This window comes from Plecotus auritus (genome assembly GCF_963455305.1).
Source record: "Plecotus auritus genome assembly, chromosome: 10".
Taxonomy (NCBI): Eukaryota; Metazoa; Chordata; class Mammalia; order Chiroptera; family Vespertilionidae; genus Plecotus; species Plecotus auritus.
The window spans coordinates 6,834,562-6,857,983 of record NC_137785.1 but is presented as its reverse complement, the minus strand read 5'-3'; the positions used below and the strand labels follow the sequence as shown (position 1 = coordinate 6,857,983).

The window sequence follows — 23,422 nt, the reverse complement described above, 5'->3', positions numbered from 1 at the left end:
TCTGTTACAGGACATACTATGGGACCCAGAGCAATCATAGAATTCAATCCCATCTAGACAATAGTTGCATTTTCTGGTACTGTAGTGAGGAAAGTTCAGGAGGTGTATTGATACAAAATACATGTAAGAGCTTTTTTTTTTTTAAACGTGGCCCTTAGGAAAATAGATGAAGCAGACACCGTCCCTTGGGTTGGTGGGCATTCTGTCATCAGTTTCTTCAGAATGCATATTCTTCTGCATTGGGGTGAAAAACTTTAAATCAGATTTCAAATTTTTTTTTTACTTCACGGCACACATGAACTAACTATTGAAATTCAGTGGTCCACAAAATATATATTTTACCTATCTTCCAAAAAAGTCTGATTTTGATCCATGCAAACCACACAGCTATTATTGTGTTGGCTGTTGTAACTTATTTTACTCCACAATCTATGGGTAATGTAGTCTGTGTTATTGACTAGTCAGTTGTTGCTTTTTCAAAAAATTATTGCAGCACACCAATTTGCCTGTGTGACACTCCAGTTGATAATCACAGCTTGTAAACATACAAAATTCATCTTTTCTACTGTGTCATTTAAGACCACTTTTTCCTTATTGATTTGTCTGGAATACCTATCCACTGATGTGAATGGCAAGTTAAATTTCCCTACAATTACTGTACTAATTAATTTTAAAAATGCCAATAACTATATACCTATCAATATTCATTCACAATATAAATGGTTTAATGCTTCAACCAGAAGACACAGAGTAGCTGAATGGATAGGAGAACAAGACCCTTACTTATGCTTTCTACAGGAGACCCACTTCAGATCAAAAGACACAGCATGGCCAAAACCGGTTTGGCTCAGTGGATAGAGCGTCGGCCTGCGGACTGAAGGGTCCCGGGTTCGATTCCGGTCAAGGGCATGTACCTTGCTTGCGGGCACATCCCCAGTGGGAGGTGTGCAGGAGGCAGCTGATCGATGTTTCTCTCTCATCGATGTTTCTAGCTCTCTATCCCTCTCCCTTCCTCTCTGTAAAATATCAATAAAATATATTTTTTTTAAAAAAGACACAGCATGAAAGTAAAGTGTTGGGAAAAAGTTATTTCATGTCTACCTTTGGGCCTCAAAGAAATTACTCTGCAGAGAATGTTGCTGTAGTGAGAGCTCTAATACTGGACTGTGTTCATTTAATAGGTATGAGGATAACCGTCGTGAGTTAGCTGACCCATGTGGAAGCGCTGACTTTCAGTGAAGTCAGCACATACACAGTTTTTCAATTCCCAAAGTTGTGGAAGGAGCTGGAGCAGGTCTGAGCTGGCCTGCTGGGAATCTTGGGTAAAGATGCCTCTCTTTAAAAAAAAAAAAATACTTTATTGATATTTTACAGAGTGGAATGGAGAGGGATAGAGAGTTAGAAACATTGATCAGCTGTCTCCTGCACACCTCCTGCTGGGGATGTGCCCATAACCCAGGTACATGCCCTTGACCAAAATTTACCCTGGGACCCTTCAGTCCGCAGGCCGATGCTCTATCCACTGAGCCAAACTGGCTAGGGCAAGATGCCTCTCTTTTTTTTATATTCTTTTAATTGATTTCAGAGAGGTAGGGAGAGGGAGAGAGAGGTAGAAACATCAATGATGAAAGAGAATCACTGATCAGCTGCCTGCCTCCTGCTCACCCCCCAACTGGGGATCGAGCCTGAAACCCGGAATGTGCCCTTGACCAGAATTGAACTTGGGGTCCTTCAGGCCGAGGCTCTATCCACTGAGCCAAACCAGCGAGGGCAAGATGACTCTTTTATGTGAACAACTTAATTGATGGCTTTACAGTATCTTTAGAATATTTGGAATTCAAATAAAGAAAAAATTCTGCCCTTGGGATAAAACAAGTGATTTCATGGAAATGAAAATTTTAAAATGCTGGGGAAGCAATACTAATGTCACACAAAATAGAGGCTTTATAAGAAAGGCCATAGTAATGGAGGGATAATTCCTAATAATAAAGGGATCAACTTATCAAGAGGATAAAACCCTTTTAAACATAGATGCAAAGTAGGAGGACCTCAGTAAATAAAGCAAATATTGGTGGACATAAACGCAGAGATTATCTTTTCCTCTAGGATCTTTGTATATTGGTTGATGACTTGTAGGACTTGGGGAAATAGGGATATTAGATGCTTCAAGATGTGTGACTTAAAATCACTTTTTCCCATCTCAGACTGTATTTTCCCTGATGTGCTACTGTCTTTGAATGCACAGAGCATATATTTTGATGATGACTAATTTATTTAACCTTTCTCTGTTTTTGTGTTGCTGTCATATCTCTTGTAAAATCCCAGGTCATAAATATTTAACCCTATGTTTTTATCTCAGTTCTTACATTTAGCTCACATATGGCTACTATGTCCTGGATGAATTGTAACCATTTCTATTGCAGTCACCTGCTCAATTAGAGTCCCCAGCTGAATACCAAGTTTTTTTGTGAGAAGAAGGCACAGAAAATAACAGATGCTTACTGTTCAAACATCACATTCATGATACATTTTAACACTAATTATGTCATTTAAAACCCTTCTTTTCACCTTAATTCTATCTCTGAACTTTCTATTTTGTTACCAGTTATTCAGACTTTTCAGTCAGAAAAACCCTAATTCTATTCTGTAACCTCTGATGCATTAATGTAATCAGGCAAAGGTGTTTCTTCTATCAGTGTTTTTTCCCATCGATTCCTGCGCATTTGTGCACATTAATACATCACTTCATATGTAGTGTCTTATTTCCTGGTTTGTGTAGAGCTGCCAGGGCATCCATCCCGATGGGGCCCCTAAGCAATCCTTACTGACCAACCTGGCTGATAGTCCAGAGCCTACTTGCAGGCTCTAGTCCACGTGTGAATGGACACCCCTTCTCAACATGATCACCTCATCAAAGCTTGTGGCCGAGTTGCATGTTACTGCCTCATGCGGAGACGTGTGGTAAGGATGTTAATTTCCTTATGTGAACATAAAAGGAAACAGGAAACATAGCTTTCAAGTTTTTAGTGGCATCAGTTAAACCCAAAATAATATTAATATTGGAATAAATAACCTAGCATTCATTATTCTGTTTCCTGTGGAAATTCTGAAGATGGTGCTGGTGGAGTTTGCAACAACCTGATCACATCTGTATGTTCCACAGACATTTCTAAAAGCTTATTTCCGATACAAGGGCCTCCTGGTTTTTGCAAATAATAGGAGTTTTGAAAAATGTTTAAAGTATTTTTATCCTAATATTTTAATACAATTTTATTAGCTTTTTGTTAATTTTAAAAATATTTCTTTTCATTGCAGAGACAAAAGGAAAGGGAGAGAGAGAATCATGGATCCCCTGCCTCCTGCATACCCAACACTGAGGATGCAGCCCTCAACCGGGGCATGTGACCTGAGCAGAAGTGGAACCCCGACTTCTGGTTCATAGTCCTAGGCTCAACCACTGAGCCACACCGTTTGGGTAAGTTATTATTTTTAATAATTGAATGCTTATTTGAGAAAGATTGAAAGTTTGGAAGATGCTTTGCTTTTTTTTTTTTAATATATTTTATTGATCTTTTACAGAGAAGAATGGAGGTGGATAGATAGTTAGAAACATCTATGAGAGAGAAACATCCATCAGCTGCCTCCTGCACACCTCCTACTGGGGATGTGCCCGCAACCAAGGTACATGCCCTCGACCGGAATCGAACCCAGGACCTTTCAGTCCACAGGCTGATGCTCTATCCACTGAGCCAAACCGGTCAGGGTGATGCTTTGCTTTTGGAGAATAAAAAAACAACCAGCTCCCAGGACTCAGCTTACTCCCACTCATGTCTACTCACTACGCAGAGAATGTCCTGCTGTTTGTCTGTAGATGGAACCTTTTTCAATGAAACATACTTCACATTGGATGCTCACTAACACATATTGTGGTAAAAATTATTGTGGGTATAGAGGGAGATGTAATTATTGCGTATTGATCAGTGGTTTTACTTCTTTTTAGACTTACATTACAGAGAATGTGCCACCATACAATCTGTTGCAGAATTAATGATATTCCTTTCTTATATTTATTTTTGACCCCTGGATGTGCCCCAATCTGGGCTCGACCCGTAATCCTGGCACATTGGGATGAGGTTCCAAACAGCAGAGTTACTCCTTGGCCAGGACAATATTAATCAATCTTTCTGTTGTTGTGAATTCTTACCTGAGGCCATTTTTCCATTGATTTTTAGAAAGAGTGAAAGGAAGGGGGACAGAGAGAAATGTCTTTGTTGGAGAGACACGTAGATTGTACCTCCTGCAAGGGGCAGGATTGCACCCTGCAAGGTAAATACGTCCTCTTTACCGGAATCAAAGCCAGCAGCTCAGTCCATGAGCCAATGCTGTATCCAATAAGCGACACCAGCTGGGGCCAGAATTAATGATTCTTGAGATAAAAATATGTCCCAGTATCTTCTTCAGTGTATATATATTTGGCAGGTTTGTTATCCATATGTGACAGATCATTCAGAAATAGAAAACAAGAAATGGGGATTCGGAAGTCAGGGAGTGGTCAAATAGGTTATAATCCTATGTATGCTAAGTGTCCGAATGTTAGTTCGACCATTTGTCCGGTCGCTATGACATGCACTGACCACCAAGGGACAGACACTCTGACCAGTAGGTTAGCTTGGTGCTGGGGTCCAGCCAATCGGGACTGGGCAAGATGGGCCGGACAAGTCCTTTAGCCCTCCCACGGTCTCTCCCAGGCCCTGATTGTGCACCGGTGGGATCCCTCAATCTGGCCTGCACCCTCTCACAATTCGGGACCCTTCGGGGGATGTAGGAGAGCTGATTTCGGCCTTATCCCCACAGGCCAAGCAGAGGGACCCCATCTGTGCACCAATCCGTGCACCGGGCCTCTAGTAGTATAAGAAGTAAATGTCTGGCCCCGGCCTCTATTGCTTGGTGGATGAGCATTGACCTATGAACCAGGAGTTTGCGTTGGATTCCTGGTCAGGGCACATGCCTGGGTTTCCCCTTCAATCCCCAATAGAGGGCATGTAGGAGTCAGTGGAACATTGATTCTCTTTCATCATTGATGTTTATTTCCCCCTACCTCTCTGAAATCAATAAAATATTTTCAAAATAAATGTAGTTTCTCTTTCTTTAAAATCCTTATCTAGGGACATTTTTTCCATTGATCTTAGAGAGAGTGGGAAGTATAGTGGGTAGAAAGGGCGAGAGAGAAAGAAACAGTGATATGAGAGAGACACATCCATTGGTGCCTCCCTCAGGCACACAGGGTAGGCTGAAGATCACACCTTCCACCCAGGTACCAGACCTGAGTGGGGATCAAATCTGTGACCCTGTGGTGGGAGGGATGGCACTCTAACCACTGAGCCACACCTGCTGAGCTGTACCAGTAGATTCTCTTTGAAGGGGCATATAATAAATTTGATGTTACATTATATGAGATATGACTGACAAATATATCACGATGTAAGGAAGTTTATTTCAAAGGTATTTCAGGCCCTGTCCCATTTGGCTCATTTGTCTGCATGTAGTGCCCTCCACCTACAGGCTGCAGGTTTGATTCCTGGACCTGCAAATGCTGAATTGGGGGTGCGATTCCAAATATCGGGGCACCTCAGGGAGGCAACCATTGGATGTTTGTCTTGCACATGGATGCTTCTCTCCATCTCTGCCTTCCTCTCTAAATTCAATTTTTAAAAAAACTTTAAAAATATTTTCCAAACAAGGTATTGTCCAGCTCCCTGGGGCCCCAGACAGCTGCCGTGCCAGCTGGAGGCACCTGCGTGTATGAACCTAAGTGAAAGCAGCAGAGAAGGGCTCAGCTACCCGGAATTACGTGCAGGGATGAGTTTTGGTTGATTTAAGCCACTAAACATTGGGGTGTTTTATTCCACAACAAAGACTCATAAGAGAAAAGAGTTCCTGAGATTGAGGTGCTCAGTAATAAAATCCTTATGCATGTAACATGGCCTTGGGACTGACTAGTGGATAGAGGCTGGAAGGAGACTGTTAGTGGACTCTGCAGGCGAAGGAAGTAGGATGGAAGGACGGGGAATGGTGTTTTTGGTTTTGTTTTGGAAATCATGTTTTGATCTAAGGAAAAACCTTTTGCACATGAAGCAGAAGAACCACTTGGCCAACCCATAGACTCATAAGAAATACTGAAGTATTGTTGCAGTAAGAGAATCCGTTTTGGGGTGGTTTTATATAACAGCTAATGAACTTGAAGCACTCTTAAGGACTAAATTGTGTCCCCTGAAAATGGATATTTTGACAGCCTAACCGCCAATATGTCTGTATTTGGAGATAGGGGGTTTAGGGAGGTCATTAAGGTTATATGATATCACAAGAGTGGGGTCCTATTCTGATAGAAGTGGGGTCCTTATAAAAGGAGGAGATGGAGTAACCAGTCTGTTTATAGTATTGAAATTGTATTTGGAAAATATTATCAAGAAAGGATAATTCAGTGTCTTTTTCTGAGGTAAATGAGCAATGTTTATTTTTGATGTGTTTATTTTGGAATAGGTGTTATATTCAAATGCTTGATAAAATAATAAAAAGTGTGTAGTGAAAAAGCAGTATTCAAGGTAATTTAATTCAAGTGTTGGACACATTTGTTTTAGTAATGTAGTTTTTTTTTTTAATATATTTTATTGATTTTTTACAGAGAGGAAGGAAGAGGGATAGAGAGCTAGAAACATTGATGAGAGAGAAACACGGATCAGCTGCCTCCTGAACACCTCCCACTGGGGATGTGCCCGCAACCAAGTTACATGCCCTTGACTGGAATCGAACCTGGGACCCCTCAGTCCGCAGGCCGACGCTCTATCCACTGAGCCAAATCGGTTTTGGCAGTAATGTAGTTTTTAACAAGGTTCTTTAAAAGGTTTATTTTTAAGCAGTGCTGTTGTCCAAAGGATCACATATCTTAGTCATCAAAGTCTCATATCCCAGGTCGTATCCCTCTGAAAGGCTCTGGAACTCAGCCATGTTGAGTCTTGGTCTCCCTGGGGAATGAGGAAGGGAGCAGGAAAGGCTGCTGGTGTGAGCATGAAATTGCCCATCTACTCAGGGACACCCCCATCCACCTGCTTCCCTAACTCAAGCTGCCTCTCCATTCAGATGGGGAGACAGGGAGGGGCTGAGATAGCAGGCTGCCCTTCCCCCCCCCTCCTCACTGAGGGTTTAAGGATCCAGGCAAATCCCAGGCAGAAAGTTTCTGGTTTCAAACCCAATATTCCCGCCTTTTGAATTATCTGTACCTTCACTGTAAGAATGTGTTGCTGCCTGGGAAGATCCTGGGAAAGACACCTCCTGGGACATCTGCAGCTGAAGGGCAGGCCAGCCAGTAGCTCTAAGCACAGCCTCTGGGATCTGGAAACTTCTGTGTGAATTCCAGATTCCTCCTCCCCTCTTTATGCTTTGCCACAGCTGCCATTTACTCGCTAGCACCCTAATAAAAGAACAGCCCCTCTACCTGGGGAGCCTTGTGCCATCAAAGGGCACCTGGCCCTTTCCTCCCTTTAAAGAAGTAAAATAAACGCCCTCTCTCTGCTCCTGTCTCTTCTCTCTCTTGTGAATCCTTTCGCAGCCGCGTCACCAGCCAAAACCCCAACAATGACGTGGGAACTCCACCAGGAAGGGCTGTCCCTGTGGGAGGAGGTGAGGGAACCAGGGCTGCCCCCTTGCTCCTGCCCCGCCCTCCCTCCCTCTGTCCCCGCAGCTCGGCCCCTCCCCCACCGCGGAGTCACTCAGCTCAGGTCCTGGCCCCGCCCATCCCGCAGGGAGGAGCATGCGCAGTTCCTTGCAGACCCGGAAGCGGCGGTGGAGGGGAAGGTGGCGGTTCCCCCTGAGGAGGGTGTTTGTGCTTTAAAGCTGCTGCTCTCCGTCCTCCTCCCAGCAGGGAAGGCTGAGGGGCGCTGCAGGCGCTGAAGTCCTTGTTGAGGTCCCCGCCCCGGAGCCCCTCACAGCGGTGAGTCCGCGTCCCGGGAGGCTGCGCAGTGGAGGCGCCGCGTTCCTTTGGGCGGAAACTGAGGCCCCGGCCCGCGGTCTGTCCGCCTTTGGCTGTGGGCCACCGCCTGCCGCGCGGTTTTCCTGCTGAAAACCATTCCCGGGGCCGCCGGTCCTCCCCGCGGGGCTGAAAGTCTGGGTCAGGGGGTTCCCGCCCTTTGCGCCCCTCCCCCGCCCGGCGCTTTCCACCCAAAGAGCCCGGATGGCTCCCTGGCCTGGGGGTCTGCACCCCGCCTTCCTAGGCCCACCCCCATTAATAAGGGGTCTGAATGCCAGGGGAGCACAGTTTCCATGGGTTGGGGCTCAGGGGGAAGAACGCGGTGTCCCCAGAAGAGGTGACCGGCCCGCAGGGAGGTGCTTTGTGGGAGCGGTGACTGCGGGGGGCGGGGAACCGGGCTGGTGGGGGGGGGGGGTCAGGAGAGGGAGTGAGAGAGACAGACACGTGGGAGGGAGAAAGGGCGGTGAGGGGTCCCCAGAGAGGGGCCCATAGGGGACGTGGGAGGGACTGGACGGTGACGGTAGGAGTGAGGGGGGGTAACTCGGGAAAGGAGCCTGAGGAGGAAGGAAGTGGGGAAATAGGGAGGAGGGGGAGCCAGAGAGAGGAAGGGGAGCTGAGAGGGAGAGGGTCCTGGTGAGCAGAAGTGGGGGCCACACAGGAGGAGGCAGGTCAGACAGAGACACTGGTTCAGAGGAGAAGAGTTGGGGGAGCGAGTGCAGGGACAGAAAGGGGGGCTCAGGGATGAGGGGGCAGAGGGGGAAGCAGCACGGAGTCAGCCAGCTGTGGGGAGCAGGACAGACTGTAACAGGCAGCAGAGGGGCCACGGGCGTGGGGAGGGAAAGACGCAGACGTGTGTGGAGATGGGAGCAATCAGAGACCAGGAGAAAGAGCACCTGAAGGGAAATGGGTTTCAGGAGGTTCATGGTCCAGGTGTAGGGACAGACAGAGAGAAAAGGGGAGAAAGCGCAGGGGACCAGGGAGGGGGGGAGAGTGAGACACAGCAAAGGACCGCAGTGGAGAGAAAGGGAACAGGGAGACAGAGACAGATCCATAGACAGAAATACACAGCAGTGGGAGGAGGGGAACCCTGATCTGGGTGAGAGGTGAGCTGATGGGATGTGGATGATTTAATTGTGATATATTGTGTGTTTATGTCTGTGTGTGTGTGTTTGTACAAAGATATCACTATCTCAGAGAGGCATGGAGAGGGAGAGACATAGAAACATCGGTGAGTAGAGTCAGTCATTGATCAGCTGCCTCCTGCACGCTGGTCACTGGGGATCAAACCTGCAACCTGGCCACATGCCCTGACTTGGAATCCATGACCTCATGGTTCATAGGTCCAAGCTCAACCACTCAGTCATGCCTCCTAGGTGTGCCTTTATATATTTAATTTAACAGCTGAATTGTCTTAGTTATACAGATTGAGTGACAATTATAAATCTCCAGTTTATAAGTCTTGGGAATTTTATTATTATTTGCTTCCAGTTGCAACCCTTACTCACTCAGAGGGTGGAGACTTGTCTGTTGGACATGGGTCCCTTGTCATTTCCTGGGATGGCAATGAGGAGGTGACCTGTGTCTCTCACCACCTGATGCTTTTTCAAGGAATATTAGAAGCCTTACCTTTTTTGCTGTGGTGTTGTGTGTGTGTGTGTGTGTGTGTGTGTGTGTGTGTGTGTGTGTGTGTGTGTTGCTTTCATGGATATACTTTTTCTATCTGTGACACTTCATTTATTATTTAAAAACATCCTGAGGTAAATCCTCTGGGTCTTCTCAGATCCCCTGAGGCGCTTTAAGAAATGCCCTCAGGGGCACTTTTCCCCATGGAGGTGGACAGCTGCACTGGGTGGGGCATCATTGGTTACTGAGGACTTGGAAGATGTCTTTGTGAGAGTGGGGAGCAGGCTTTGTTCAGGAGAGGTAAGGGGAGTCACTGTTTGCTTTGGGGGGTCAGGACAGCAGCTCACATTCTCATTTCTGTAGGAGTTTGTGGATGTCTTTGGGAGGAGAGACACATAAAAACGAAATAAAACCCCTCCCAGTGTGGTCTCCATGTAGGAGCTCATTGTTCCTGACTCTCTCCTGTGACAAAGGACAGGAGGGGTGGTCTTTTCCCCATTTCCAGGTCCTTCTGACTGTGAGTGTGAGGGGAGCTGATTAACAGGCTGTGCTAACTTCTTTGAAGGCACATTCTGTGACTCCTCAACATAGTGTCATCTGAGGAAACATCCCAGACCCCAATCAGGACATGGACCAAATGGCTGCTTCTCAGGTAAAAGATGTGTCCTGGGTCAGAGATTATGTTTGCTTTTCCTCTAACATCTGGTGATTCATTTCTCTATTTCTGATGTCCTTACCTTTGCAGGTTGTTTTTCTTTCCTTATTTCATTACTTTATTTATCATAGTCAATGTCAGCAGTTTCTGTATTTCTCTCTTTTTCTGCATGTTTTTCTTCTTTTTTTCTGTCTCTTTTTTAAAATATATTTTTATTGATTTCAGAATGGAAAGGAGAGGAACAGAGAGGTAGAAACATCAATTAGATTGGAGAATCATGGATCAGCTGCCTCCTGCACCCCACCCTGCACTGGGTATGGAGTCTGATACCTGGTGTGTGCCCTGACCAGGAACCTAAGCCTGCCCTCCTGGTTCATAGGTCAACCCTCTACCTCTCAGCCCCACTGGCTGGGTTATACTTCCCTCCTTTGTGCCAGAGCCTTGTCTGCATTCATTTTGTCACCCTCCCCAGGTCAGGAAGCATTCCCATCTTTATTTTTTTTATTTTTTATTTTTTTAAATATATTTTATTGGTTTTTTACAGAAAGGAAGGAAGAGGGCCAGAGAGTTAGAAACATCGATGAGAGAAACATCGATCAGCTGCCTCTTGCACACCTCCCACTGGGGATGTGCCCGCAACCAAGGTACATGTCCTTGACCGGAATCGAATCCGGGACCTCTCAGTCCGCAGGCTGACGCTCTATCCACTGAGCCAAACCGGTTTTGGCCATTCCCATCTTTAATTAGTGATTTTCAACTACTCAAAATGTCCCTTTTGGGACAGATCAAACTTGGTAGGCAGCCATCTCTAACATCCCTACAACATAGCTCTCCACTAATGATACATAAAATTTTTGAAAGAAATGTATTAGTAAGAAAAATTAGTTCCCCCAGGCTGGTGAGGATCAGTGGTGGAGGGATTGATTCCTGTTCCAAGGCAAGTAGCTCCTGGGTCCCTGCGGTAGGCAGCCAATCCATGTGTCTCTGTCTCCCTTTCACATCGATGTCTCTCCTCTCTCTCTCTCTCTCTCTCTCTCTCTCTCTCTCACTCTCTCCCTCTATCCCTTTTGTCCCTCTATCTCCCTGCCTTCCACTCTTGAAAAGTCAATGGAATATATCTCCCCAGGGGAGGATTTACAACCACAAAAAGGAAACAGTAGGTCTAACTTGTTTTATATCATTAAGATTCTCTCCGTATTGTGTTTATAAAACACAAAGGGGATCTTACACAAATAGATTCATGAGATTTATGCAATCACTAAACCATCTTGATTTCATAGTTGTAAAATGTGTCTCTGTGCCTAAACTGTTAACATTATTTCAGCTATTTTTTCTTTGTGTTCTTTTTTTCAAGTATATTTGTATAGATTTCAGAGAGGAAGAGAGAGGTAGAGAGAGATAAAAAAAATAAATGACGAGAGAGAATCATTGACCGGCTGCCTCCTGCACACCTCACACTGGCTATGAGCTTCCAACCTGGTTGTGTGTCCAGACTGGAATCGAATCAGTAACCTCTTGGTGCATGGGTTAGCACGGAACACTGAACCACGCCAGCTGGACCAGGCAAAATAATCCTGTTCTAAGATTTCTCATAGTAAATTTCCAACTAGGATTGTGGTTCCTATGTGTCCTATTCCAGGAGCACTGATTCCATTAACAAACCCTTTAGTTCCAAGTTTTGTATGAATATTTTATGTGTTTTCACTTTCTCTGTATTCAGAAATATGGCACATGGATCGGAAACATTGACCTTACAAGTAAAAGTGAGCTTGTTACACTTGTGGAAATACAGGCCACATCTCAGAACCTTGATCAGAATCAGTATATTTATAGAAGTTCATTTCCTTGTGGTCTGATTTACACTTGAGAAGAAGTGCATATACTTCCAACTCAGCATGACATTTCCTGCTGAGAAGTATACACCACTAACCCTGGACGATGCAAACACAGCACTCAGAAATTCATATGCCTGTGTCCACGCTTTAATTTTAAAGTTTATTTTCCTGTAAAGTAAAATCTGTACTATGGATTTGTGGACATGTGTCAACCTCATGTGTCAGTGTTAGAAAACATAAGAGAATGTTACTGGGGCAAAGTGTTCTTACTGGATAATTTAGGATACTCCCTCCGTCAAAACCTCTTCTGCTAACACTGTTTTCATGTTTGGTGACGTTATAGACTCTTCTGGTGGCCTCTTAGGAACTGTGTCTTTTCTTTCAGGGACCATTGACCTTCAGGGATGTGGCCATAGATTTCTCTGAGGAGGAGTGGGAATGCCTGGACCCAGCTCAGCGGAACTTGTACCTGGATGTGATGGTGGAGAACTACAGCAACCTGGCCTCTGTGGGTGAGGATGACTTCCTTCCTGAGTTCCTCCTCCACCCGCAGGGTTTTGTTTCCTTTATTATTTTAACATCTCTAGGGGCTTCTGCTTTCTATGTTAGATTCTTGTTCTCGAGGAACAGATTGGGCCCTAGGTGGTGTGGCTCAGTGGAGAGAGCACGGTTCTGCAGACTGAAAGGTCCCAGGTTTGATTCTGGTGCAGAGCCAATGCCAGGGTTGCTGCCTCGATCCCCAGTAGGGGCCTGCAGGAGATATCTTTTAAGTGATTCTCATCATTGATGTTTCTCTCTTTCTCTCCCTCTCACTTCCTCTCTGAAAGCAATAAAAATATATGTTTTTAAAAAATAGGAACAAATTGGGGTCCTTGGAATAAAAAAGAAAGGGTTTGTGTTGTATGTGAATTAGGAAGTCAGTGTTTGCACACATTACATGTTGTCTACACTAATTAAGGTACTATCAGAAAATAATATTTTAGAAAATCATTTTCTAGAATATTCTAATATTCTACTATGTCTTCTGACCAGAGGACAACCTGGATTGGAAGTGGCAAAGTCTCTATCAAAATTCACACTTCATTTTCTTTTATTATTATTTTTTAAAATTTCTTTATTGATTAAGGTATTAGTATGTGTCCTTATCCCCTAATTACCCACCGACCCTTCCCCCCCGCACTGATGCCGTCACCCCTCTCTTGTCTGTGTCCATTGGTTATGCTTATATGCATGCATAAAAGTCCTTTGTTTGTTATCTCCCCCTTACCCCCACCCTCCCCTTCCTTTCTTCTGAGGTTTGATGGTCTGATTGATGCTTTTCTGTCTTTGTATCTGTTTTTGTTCATCATTTTATGTTTTTCATTATATTTTATAAATGACTGAGATCATGTGATATTTATCTTTCTCTGACTGGCTTATTTCACTTAGCATAATGTTCTCCAGTTCCATCCATGCTGTTGCCAATAGTAAGAATTCCTTCCTTTTTACCACAGCATAGTATTCCATTGTGTCGATGTACCACAGGTTTTTAATCCACTCATCTGCTGATGGGCTCTTAGGCTGTTTCCAAATCTTTGCTATGGTGAATTGTGCTGCTATGAACATAGGGGTGCATATATCCTTTCTGATTGGTGTTTCTAGTTTCTTGGGATATATTCCTAGAAGTTGGATCACTGGGTCAAATGGGGGTTCTATTTTTAGTGTTTTGAAGAAACTCCATACTGTTCTCCACAGTGGCTGCACCAGTCTGCATTCCCACCAGCCTTGCACGAGGGCTCCTTTTTCTCCGCATCCTCTCCAGCACTTGTTGTTTGTTGATTTGTTGATGATAGCCATTCTGACAGGTGTGAGATGGTACCGCATTGTCGTCTTGATTTGCACCTCTCGGATAGTTAGTGATTTTGAGCATGTTTTCATATGTCTCTTGGCCTTCCTCTGTCTTTTTTCATTTTTTTTTCTTCCTCTCTCTTCTTTCGAAAAGTATCTATTTAGGTCCATTTGCTATTTTTTGATTGGGTTGTTTATCTTCCTTTTTTTAAGTTGTATGAGTTCCCTGTAAATGTTGGAGATTATGCACTTATCTGTGATATTATTGGCAAATATGTTCTCCCATGCAGTGGGCTTTCTTGTTGTTCTCTTGATGGTTTCTTTTGCTGTGCAGAAGCTTTTTATTTTGATGTAGTCCCATTTGTTTATTTTCTCTTTAGTTTCCATTGCCCTAGGAGCAGTATCAGTGAAGAAATTGCTTCAGCATATGTCTGAGGTTTTGCTGCCTGTGGATTCCTCTAGTATTTTTATGGTTTTCCGTCTTATGTTTAAGTCCTTTATCCATTTTTAGTTTATTTTTGTGTATGGTGTAAGTTGGTAGTCTAGTTTCATTTTTTTGCATGTATCTGTCCAATTTTCCCAACACCATTTATTGAAGAGACTGTCTTGACGCCATTTTATGTTCGTGCCTCCTTTGTCGAATATTAATTGAGCATAGTGGTTTGGGTCGATTTCTGGGTTCTCTATTCTATTCCATGGATCTATACGTCTGTTCTTGTGCCAGCAAGATGGTACACTTTTCTTTCATTTTTTTCATGACTTGATATCTTTTGTTGAGATTCCTGAATTGTAAAGTAGCAGGCTTTTGAACACACTTTCTATAGGAAGAAACATATAATAACCATCTGTGGAACACATTCTATTTTCGGTCAACACTGTTTTCAGTATCTCTAATATTGGTTCCGTTGTCTGTTTAATTTCCCAGTTGGAAATGTTCTCTGTTTTCCTCTCAGGCACATGATATCTTTTCAGGGTTCATATATGTCTTAAGTACTGCAATCTCTGTGGTGCTCGAACAATATCTCATTGTTTCTTTGTAGCAGCCGTTACAGGGCACTCACCCAGGGCACTCACCGTGTACTGCCATTCTGTTTGCACTGTGTCATGCACAACAGACGCTTGTTATTCAAGATGCTTCAAAACAGGGAGATCATTGAACATGCACTTCTCTCATCTCTCTCTCTCTCTCTCTCTCTCTCTCTCTCTCTCTCCAGTGAAAAAACTGGGAATTGGGAGTTTTTTTTATAATATGGCCATTGTGTGCCAGGGGATTTGAGCAGGTATCATTGGCAAATGTAAGCTACTCTTTGTCCCTCCTTGAAGTGAATTTTCCTCATGGTACCAATATTGAGCTTTCGATGAATCCTTCACTGGCTCTTGGAATACTCAAAACTGTCATTTGACTTATAGTTGCTGGTAACTTCAACGTACACTCACTTGAATCTCAAAACTGAAAATTTGTTTTCTTTCAGCTATTTCCTCTGAAGTTAACCAGGTCTTTATGCCAAAGTCCAGAATACAAGATTTATTCTCTGAAGAAATACTGGTAAGATATAAAAAGTGACACTTTGATAATGTACACTTAATGAAAGCCTTGGAATTTCAGAAGAGTGTAATGAGAAGAGAGGGAATTAATATAAACAAAACTAATCTGGAAAGGTTATCATGATAAAATTGTTGTTACCTATAGAGGTCAAGTGAAGTATGCATTTGGGAAACCTCCGATTTAAAAGTCAGTTCCATTGGCATATCAGTGTGTTTCTGCTCGTGAAGGTTGAAAACAACTTTTAATGTTATGCATTTTTGGAAAGGAAATATGGAAAAACTAGGAATTCGCATAGTCTGTAGTGTAAATAGTCCTTTGAATTGTATAAAATGTCGGGTGGGATTATACTTTCACGGAATCATTTGTAAAATGTACAGATTTATAATGTACTTATAAAATTTAAATGTACTCAATTTGGGAATCTTATTATTATTATTACTGTTAAATAAATTTTTATTAAATTCAGAGAGGTAGTGAGAGAAATAGAGAAACATCAATGATAAGAGAGAATCATTGATTGGCTGCCTCCTGCATGCCCCCCATGAGGTTTAAACCTGCAACCTGAGCATGTGCCTTTGATTGGAATTGAACCCGGGACCCTTCAGTCCTCAGGGAAATGATCTATCCACTGAGCCAATCCAGCTAGGGCTTTTATTTTTTATTAAAAAATATATTTTTACTGATTGTTGATAGGAAGGTAGAGGAAGAGAGAGGCAAACATCAATGATGAGAGGCAGTCATTCCTTGGCTGCCTCCTGCTTTCCTCATACTGGGGAACCCTGGGCTTGTGCCCTGACCTGGAATGGAACCTCGACCAACTTGTCCATACGTCGAAGCTCAACCAACCACTGAGCCACGGTGGCTGGGAAATTTGGCAATTTTTTAAATAAGGATTCATTATTCGTCCTCTGACAATGTTTTCTATTTTTTGTGTATAATTTTAAGAAATTAGGAAAGCTTTTTTTATACAACCGTCTTCATTTAATGAGTATCACAAAATGGTTCTTATGGAACACGTGTACATGTTTAATGAAATTATTACTGTCACTAAAGGACTTTCTATCTCCCATTACTACCAGAGTATCCATAATGGAGACAAAAGTTATCAATGCAATGAACATTGGAAAAACTTTAAGCAAGGGTCATATCTTAATCATCATTGGAGAAGCGAGCTTGCAGAGAAACATTATAAAAATGGAAAAGTCTTTGACCCAAGCTCCAATCACAATATATGTCATGTTATTCCTATTGTGGAGAAGACACACAAAGGAAGTAAAAGTGTCCAGTCTTTTCAGCAGTCTTCAAATTACACTGAACAAGAGGATATTCATCCTGGGGAGGAGACTTACAAATGGAATCCTTGTGGTAGAATACCCAGTCAAATACTCAATCTAAATAAAATGAAAAAAATACATAAAGGAAAAAAACCTTATAAATGTAAAGATTCTGGTAAAACATCTAATTGGCCTTCAGGTACTCTAAATCAGAAAATGCATACTGGAGAGAAGCCTTACAAATGTAAAGCATGTGGAAAAGCCTTTAAATGTCATTCATCTCTTATTGTACATAAGGGAAGAATTCATACTATTGCAAAATTTTACAAACTCAGGGAAAATGGAAAAGGCTTTAATCAGTCCTCAGGACATACTCAACATCATAGAAATGATATGGGAGAAAAGTCTTATAAATGTTCAGAATGTGACAAAGCCTTTACCTGGCCATCAACCCTTAGTATTCATCTGAAAATTCACACTGGAGAGAAACCTTATAAATGTAATGAATGTGGCAAAGCCTTGAACCAGTCCTCATTTATTTATCATCAGAGAGTTCACACTGGCCAGAAGCCTTATAAATGTAGAGAATGTGGCAAAGCCTTTAGATGTTCCTCACATTTTATTACCCATCAGTTAGTTCATACTGGAGAGAAGCCGTATAAATGTAGAGAATGTGGCAAAGCCTTCACTGCGTTATCAACCCTTACTATCCACCAGAGAGTTCACACTGGAAAGAAGCCTTATAAATGTGGAGAATGTGGCAAATCCTTTGGTAGAACCTCACACCTTGCTTATCATCAGAGAGTTCACACTGGAGAGAAGCCTTATCAATGTAGAGAATGTGGCAAAGCCTTTAGATGTTCCTCACATCTTATTACCCATCAGAGAGTTCATACTGGAGAGAAGCCTTATCAATGTAGAGAATGTGGCAAAGCCTTTAGAAGTTCCTCATACCTTACTAATCATCAGAGAGTTCATACTGGAGAGAAACCTTATAAATGTGGAGAATGTGGCAAAGCCTATAGATGGTACTCACACCTTACTAAGCATCAGAGAGTTCACACTAGAGAAAAGCCTTATAAATTTAGAGAATGTGGCAAAGCCTTTGGTGGAAACTCACAACTTAGTAAGCATCAGACAGTTCACAATGGAGAGAAGCCTCATAAATGCAGAGAATGTGGCAAAGCCTATAGATGGTCCTCAGAACTTACTAAACATCATAGAGTTCATACTGGAGAGAAGCCTTTTAAATGTAAAGAATGTGACAAATCCTTTGGTGCATCCTTAAACCTTGTTTATCATCAGAGAGTGCATACTGGAGAGAAGCCTTTTAGATGTATAGAATGTGGTAAAGCTTTTAGATGGTCCTCATCCCTTATTAAGCATAAGAGAGTTCACACTGGAGAAAAGCCTTATAAATGCAGAGAATGTGGCAAAGTCTTTAGTTGCCCCTCAAACCTTATTAAGCATCAGAGAGTTCACACTGGAGAGAAGCCTTATAAATGTAGAGAATGTGGGAAAGCCTTTGGTGGAAACTCACAACTTAGTAAGCATCAGACAGTTCACACTGGAGAGAAGCCTCATAAATGCAGAGACTGTGGCAAAGCCTTTAGCTACCCCTCAGAACTTACTAAACATCATAGAGTTCATACTGGAGAGAAGCCTTTTAAATGTAAAGAATGTGACAAATCCTTTGGTGCATTCTCAAACCTTGTTTATCATCAGAGAGTTCATACTGGAGAGAAGCCTTTTAGATGTATAGAATGTGGTAAAGCCTATAGATGGTCCTCATCCCTTATGAAGCATAAGAGAGTTCACACTGGAGAAAAGCCTTATAAATGCAAAGAATGTGGCAAAGTCTTTAGTTGCCCCTCAAACCTTATTAAGCATCAGAGAGTTCACACTGGAGAGAAGCCTTATAAATGTAGAGAATGTGGGAAAGCCTTTGGTGGAAACTCACAACTTAGTAAGCATCAGACAGTTCACACTGGAGAGAAGCCTCATAAATGCAGAGACTGTGGCAAAGCCTTTAGCTACCCCTCAAAACTTATTAAGCATCAGAGAGTTCATACTTGACAGAAGCCTTATACATGTAGAGAATGTGGCAAATCCTTTGTCAACTCCTACCTAACTAAGCATGAGAGTTCATACTGGAGAAAAGCCTTATACATGTAGAAAGTGTAACAAAGCTTTTATTCAGTGTGCCTGCTGCACTATACAGCAGAGAGTGCATACTTGAGAGAAATCTTACAGATGTGCTTTGTGTTGTCAGTCCTTGATCAGCAGTGAATACTTACTGAATATCACAGAATTCATACTAGAAAGAAAAATGTAAAAAAGTCTTTAAAAGCCACTCAGGTAGTATTGTACTTGAGAGACTTCATAGGAGAGAGAGACCAAACAAATGTAGAGAATGGGATGGAGCCTTTACCCACAGCTCACAATTCACTGCACATCAGGGATTTTAATAGTGTAGGGACGCCTTACACTGTAGAAAATGTGAGAAAGCCTTAACCTGTGGTCAAAGTCAACTAAACATTTCAGGAATCATTCCAAAGAAATGGCAGTGATATAAAGTTTCCATCCGAAGATTTCTCCATGGTTGAAACTTCATTGAGAATGATAAAATGAGGTCTTACAAATTATGAGGCATATGTCAAAGTGTATGTCCTCATTTATATGTCATACAACATCTGTTAATTATTACTGGATTGACGTCCCGCCGATATAAAGAATGTGACAAAGCTTACTCAGTGTGCAACCCTGACACGACATCAGCATTCACACTGGGGAGAAACTACAAATGTAAACAATGTCCTAAAGTCTTTAATAAGCATCCATAGCTTATTCCTCACATTGGAATTCATTCTAGAGGGAAACCTTAAATCTGAAGAATGTAGGAAATCATATACTTGGACCTACAGCCTCAGTCAGTATCAGCTATTGTAATTTTGTAGAAATTCTACATTCATGATATAGGAGGAAGGATGTTTGTTCAAAATGGACAGTTTGCAAAACTCCAAGGAATTTATGCCTTAAAGAGATTTTAAAGATGTAAAAACTTTATCCAAGTATGTAATTGATTATGAATTTCAAAGTATCACTGAATTCACACTAATAGGTAGCCAAAATGCCTTTCAGGTATTGTTTTAAGTCAGAATGTTTATTAAACAGTGTCCTCCAAACTTGAAATGTAATTAGGGAATATTTATATACGTAAATATATCAAAAGAATTGATGTTTCCATATGTACAGTTACTTAGAGTGTTATCTCATTTATATTGAAATCATTTGAAGTCTTTTGAAAAGGAAATATTAATGTGATTGTAATCCCATATCACTTGATGCTGCTATGTTTTATTTCTGGTGTATGTGCGAGTGAAATCATGGGGTTGTTTGTTTCTGCCTTAAAGATCTGTGAGCTGTTGTATATTATATGGACTTCACTTGTGTACACTTTCCCATGGAATATTGGATACATTCTAAGGCGCAGTATTTTCTTCTATTAGAGAATAATACTAAATCTTTTAAAATAGTTCTCCACTTTTGTAAATGATGTCATCAAAGTGACTTCCTTTTCTGTGCCACTGTTCAGCTGAAAACTTTTTGAGGGTATGTCATTATGTGGTTGTCACATTTAGGTGACTGGAACTACACTCAGGACGGTGCTGTCTGTGTAATAGATTTTCCATAATTAAGAGGAATATTGCAAAACCAGTGATATTGTTGTACCCAGGATTCAGAACTGACATGATCTCTGTATGTGGGAGAGGACACTTTTCCCAGGCTACATTGCTGACTGAACTCGGAAAAATTAATTCTATTTCTTTCATATCCTATTTCCTATTCCTCTGGTTTTTCACTTTGTCTTCTAGGCTACCATTCTTTTTGCAGTGCTATGACAACAGCACGTAAAGCTCTTCCTGCCCCACATCAGGCTTTCAAGCCTTTGTAGCTTCCACTCAGTAGTTTACAGTTGACTAATTAAATGACTGACATCAGAATTTGGCGAATATTGTTCTTTATTTTCATGAAGTTGGTGGGCTACTCATGCTGACATCTATAGTTTTTAATATAAATATGAAGTTTTGGAATACCACAAATTGGCATTTGTGTACTTGTAATTGGAATGCTTTTTCTTGTCCTGATTTTCATTGCAATCCTTAATAATTTCTCATTGTCAGGTCATTTACTTCTTTGTTGGGATGGAATTAACCCATGTTATATCAGTTTTATTCTTTTTTTTAAAAATATATTTTATTGATATTTTACAGAGATGAAAGGAGAGGGATAGAGAGTTAGAAACATCGATGAGAGAGAAACATCGATCAGCTGCCTCCTGCACACCTCCTACTGGGGATGTGCCCACAACCAAGGTACGTGCCCTTGACCGGAATCGAACCTGGGACCTTTCAGTCCGCAGGCTGACGCTCTATCCACTGAGCCAAACCGGTTTCGGCATTTTTTTTTTTTTAATATTTATTCTTACTTTTTTAATATATATATTTTATTGATTTGATAGAGGAAGGGTGAGGGGGAGAGAGAGAAATAGAAACATCAATGGTGAGAGAGAATCATGGATCCCCTGCCTCCTTCATACCTCATAATGGGGATGGAGCCCTCAACCAGGGCATGTGCCCTGACCAGGAATGGAACTCTGACCTCCTGGTTCATGGTGCTATGCTCAACCGCTGAGCCACGCCATCTATGCAGGTTTTATTATTTTATTTTATTTTTAAAAAATAAATCTTTATTGTTCAGATTATTACAGATGTACCTCTTTTTTCCCCCATAGCTCCCCTCCACCTGATTTTCCACCCTCCCATGTCCTTACCCCCCCGCCAGTGTCTTCATCCATAGGTGTAAGATTTTTGTCCAGGGGGGAGGTCAGTGGGAAAAAAAACAAAAGGAGACATATGTACTACTATGTGTAATACTTCAAACAATTTAAAAAAAAATAAAATTAATTTAAAAAAAAAAGATTTTTGTCCAATCTCTTCCCGCACCCCTCACACCCCCTTCTCCCTGAGAATTCTCAGTCCACTCCCTTTCTATGCCCTGGATTCTATTATATTCATCAGTCCATTCTGTTCATCAGATTTTTTTATTCACTTGATTTTCAGATTCACTTGTTGGTAGGTATTTGTTGTCCTTTTGTTGTTGATAATTTTTATCTTTACCTTTTTCTTCTTCCTCTTCTTAAAGAATACCCTTCAGCATTTCATATAATCCTGGTTTGGTGGTGATGAACTCCTTTAGCTTTTCTTTATCTTTGTCTCCACATTTTGGTTGCTTCCCTGTGTTGATGGAGTGGTTTTCTGTGGTAGGTGACCTATAGGGCCCACTGTTTCAGCCTCCCCAATTACTGAGGTGGACACTCTTGGTTTACCCCTTTTTAAAAAATGTATTTTATTGGTTACAGAGAGGAAGGCAGAGGGACAGAGTTAGAAACATTGATGAGAGAGAAACATCAATCAGCTGCCTCCTGCACACTCCCCACTGGGGATGTGCCTGCAACCAAGGTACATGCCTTTGACCAGAATCGAACCTGGGATCTTTCAGTCCACAGGCCGACGCTCTATCCACCGAGCCAAACCGGTTTGGGCATGGTTCACCCCTTTGTGGGCTGTGTGCACAGTCTTGTTGTAGTTAAGCCTTGATTGCTGTTGGTACACTGGGAGGAATTGACCTCCAGGCCAATTGGCTGAGAACCCGCTGTTTCTATAATGATAGATCTGTTCTGGAGACACCCTTATGGGGCAGGACTTGTTTCTGTGGGGCTTTGGCACTCACTGAGTCTGCCTCTTGAATGTGTCACTTATGGATGTGAGGCGGTGAAATCTGGTGTCGTCTCACACTGACTACTATGGGGTGCAGGTCAGCTACTGTCTGAGGCCAACCAGCAGGAGCTACATCGAGATCTGCAGATTTCTCCTCTTTGCGTGGGGTTTGGAAGTTTTGGAGCTGTCTGACCAGAGCTGCAGTTTGTTAGGTTAAGCCGCTATAGGGCAGGCCCTTTATATGCAAATGCCGCTGCTCAAAGTTTGGGTGGGTTTGTAAATTGGGCGGGGCGGGGTCTCAGAGAATCACTAGGGCATGGCAAACAGCGATGGCTGCCAGTCAGCGGTCTCTGCTTCCCCGCGTTTCCGTGTCCCTGCGCCCCGAGCCCCAGCGAAGTAAACAATAATTCCTGCGCGTACCTCTACAAGAAAGCCACCCTCACTTATCAACCCGATGGCAGGCAGTCCAGCCTCTCCCAGTAGGAGTCTGGTTCCCCAGAGTCTTGCCGGAAACTGAAGTTCAGAGTAATCGGGAGCTTGTATCTCTCTTTGGGTTGAAAAAAACAGCGCATCCAGTTGCCAGCCACCAGCCCGATTCACGCACCTCCGTACCTCAGCTTTTCCACGGTTGTGCACGTCCTACCCTGTCTCAATGGTCTTTTCTCTGTCATTCTAGTTGTAGAACTTCCACTCAGCCAGCTTTCCTGTGGTTCTGGGTGATAGACGTTTTGTCTTTTAGTTGTAGTTTTGGTGTGGTTGTGAGAGGCAGCACTTATAGGTGTATACCTTATGCCACCATCTTGGTTTTTCAGGTTTTATTATTTTAAATAAATGCTTATGCTGAGATAGAAAGTTTCTA

At 42.5% G+C, this 23,422-nt stretch overlaps 1 protein-coding gene across 6 annotated transcripts in view; it reads left to right on the top strand.

Annotated features, from left to right (window-relative positions):
- Positions 1–20,777, top strand: part of LOC308235435 (uncharacterized protein) — a 37,958-nt gene extending 17,181 nt beyond the window's left edge. Inside the window, exons 2-6 of one of the 6 annotated variants that reach the window (XM_080644235.1) lie at positions 10,212–10,298; positions 10,846–10,945; positions 12,522–12,648; positions 15,436–15,509; positions 16,589–20,777. In XM_080644235.1, coding sequence (XP_080500361.1) covers positions 12,615–12,648; positions 15,436–15,509; positions 16,589–18,859 — 2,379 coding nt within the window. In that variant the 5' untranslated portion in view covers positions 10,212–10,298; positions 10,846–10,945; positions 12,522–12,614 and the 3' untranslated portion in view covers positions 18,860–20,777. Of the gene's footprint in view, positions 1–7,813; positions 7,988–10,151; positions 10,299–10,845; positions 10,946–12,521; positions 12,649–15,435; positions 15,510–16,588 lie in introns of those variants that run through there. The other 5 variants (XM_080644232.1, XM_080644231.1, XM_080644234.1 and 2 more) reach the window with 5 other exon arrangements.
- Positions 20,778–23,422: the final 2,645 nt, after the last annotated feature.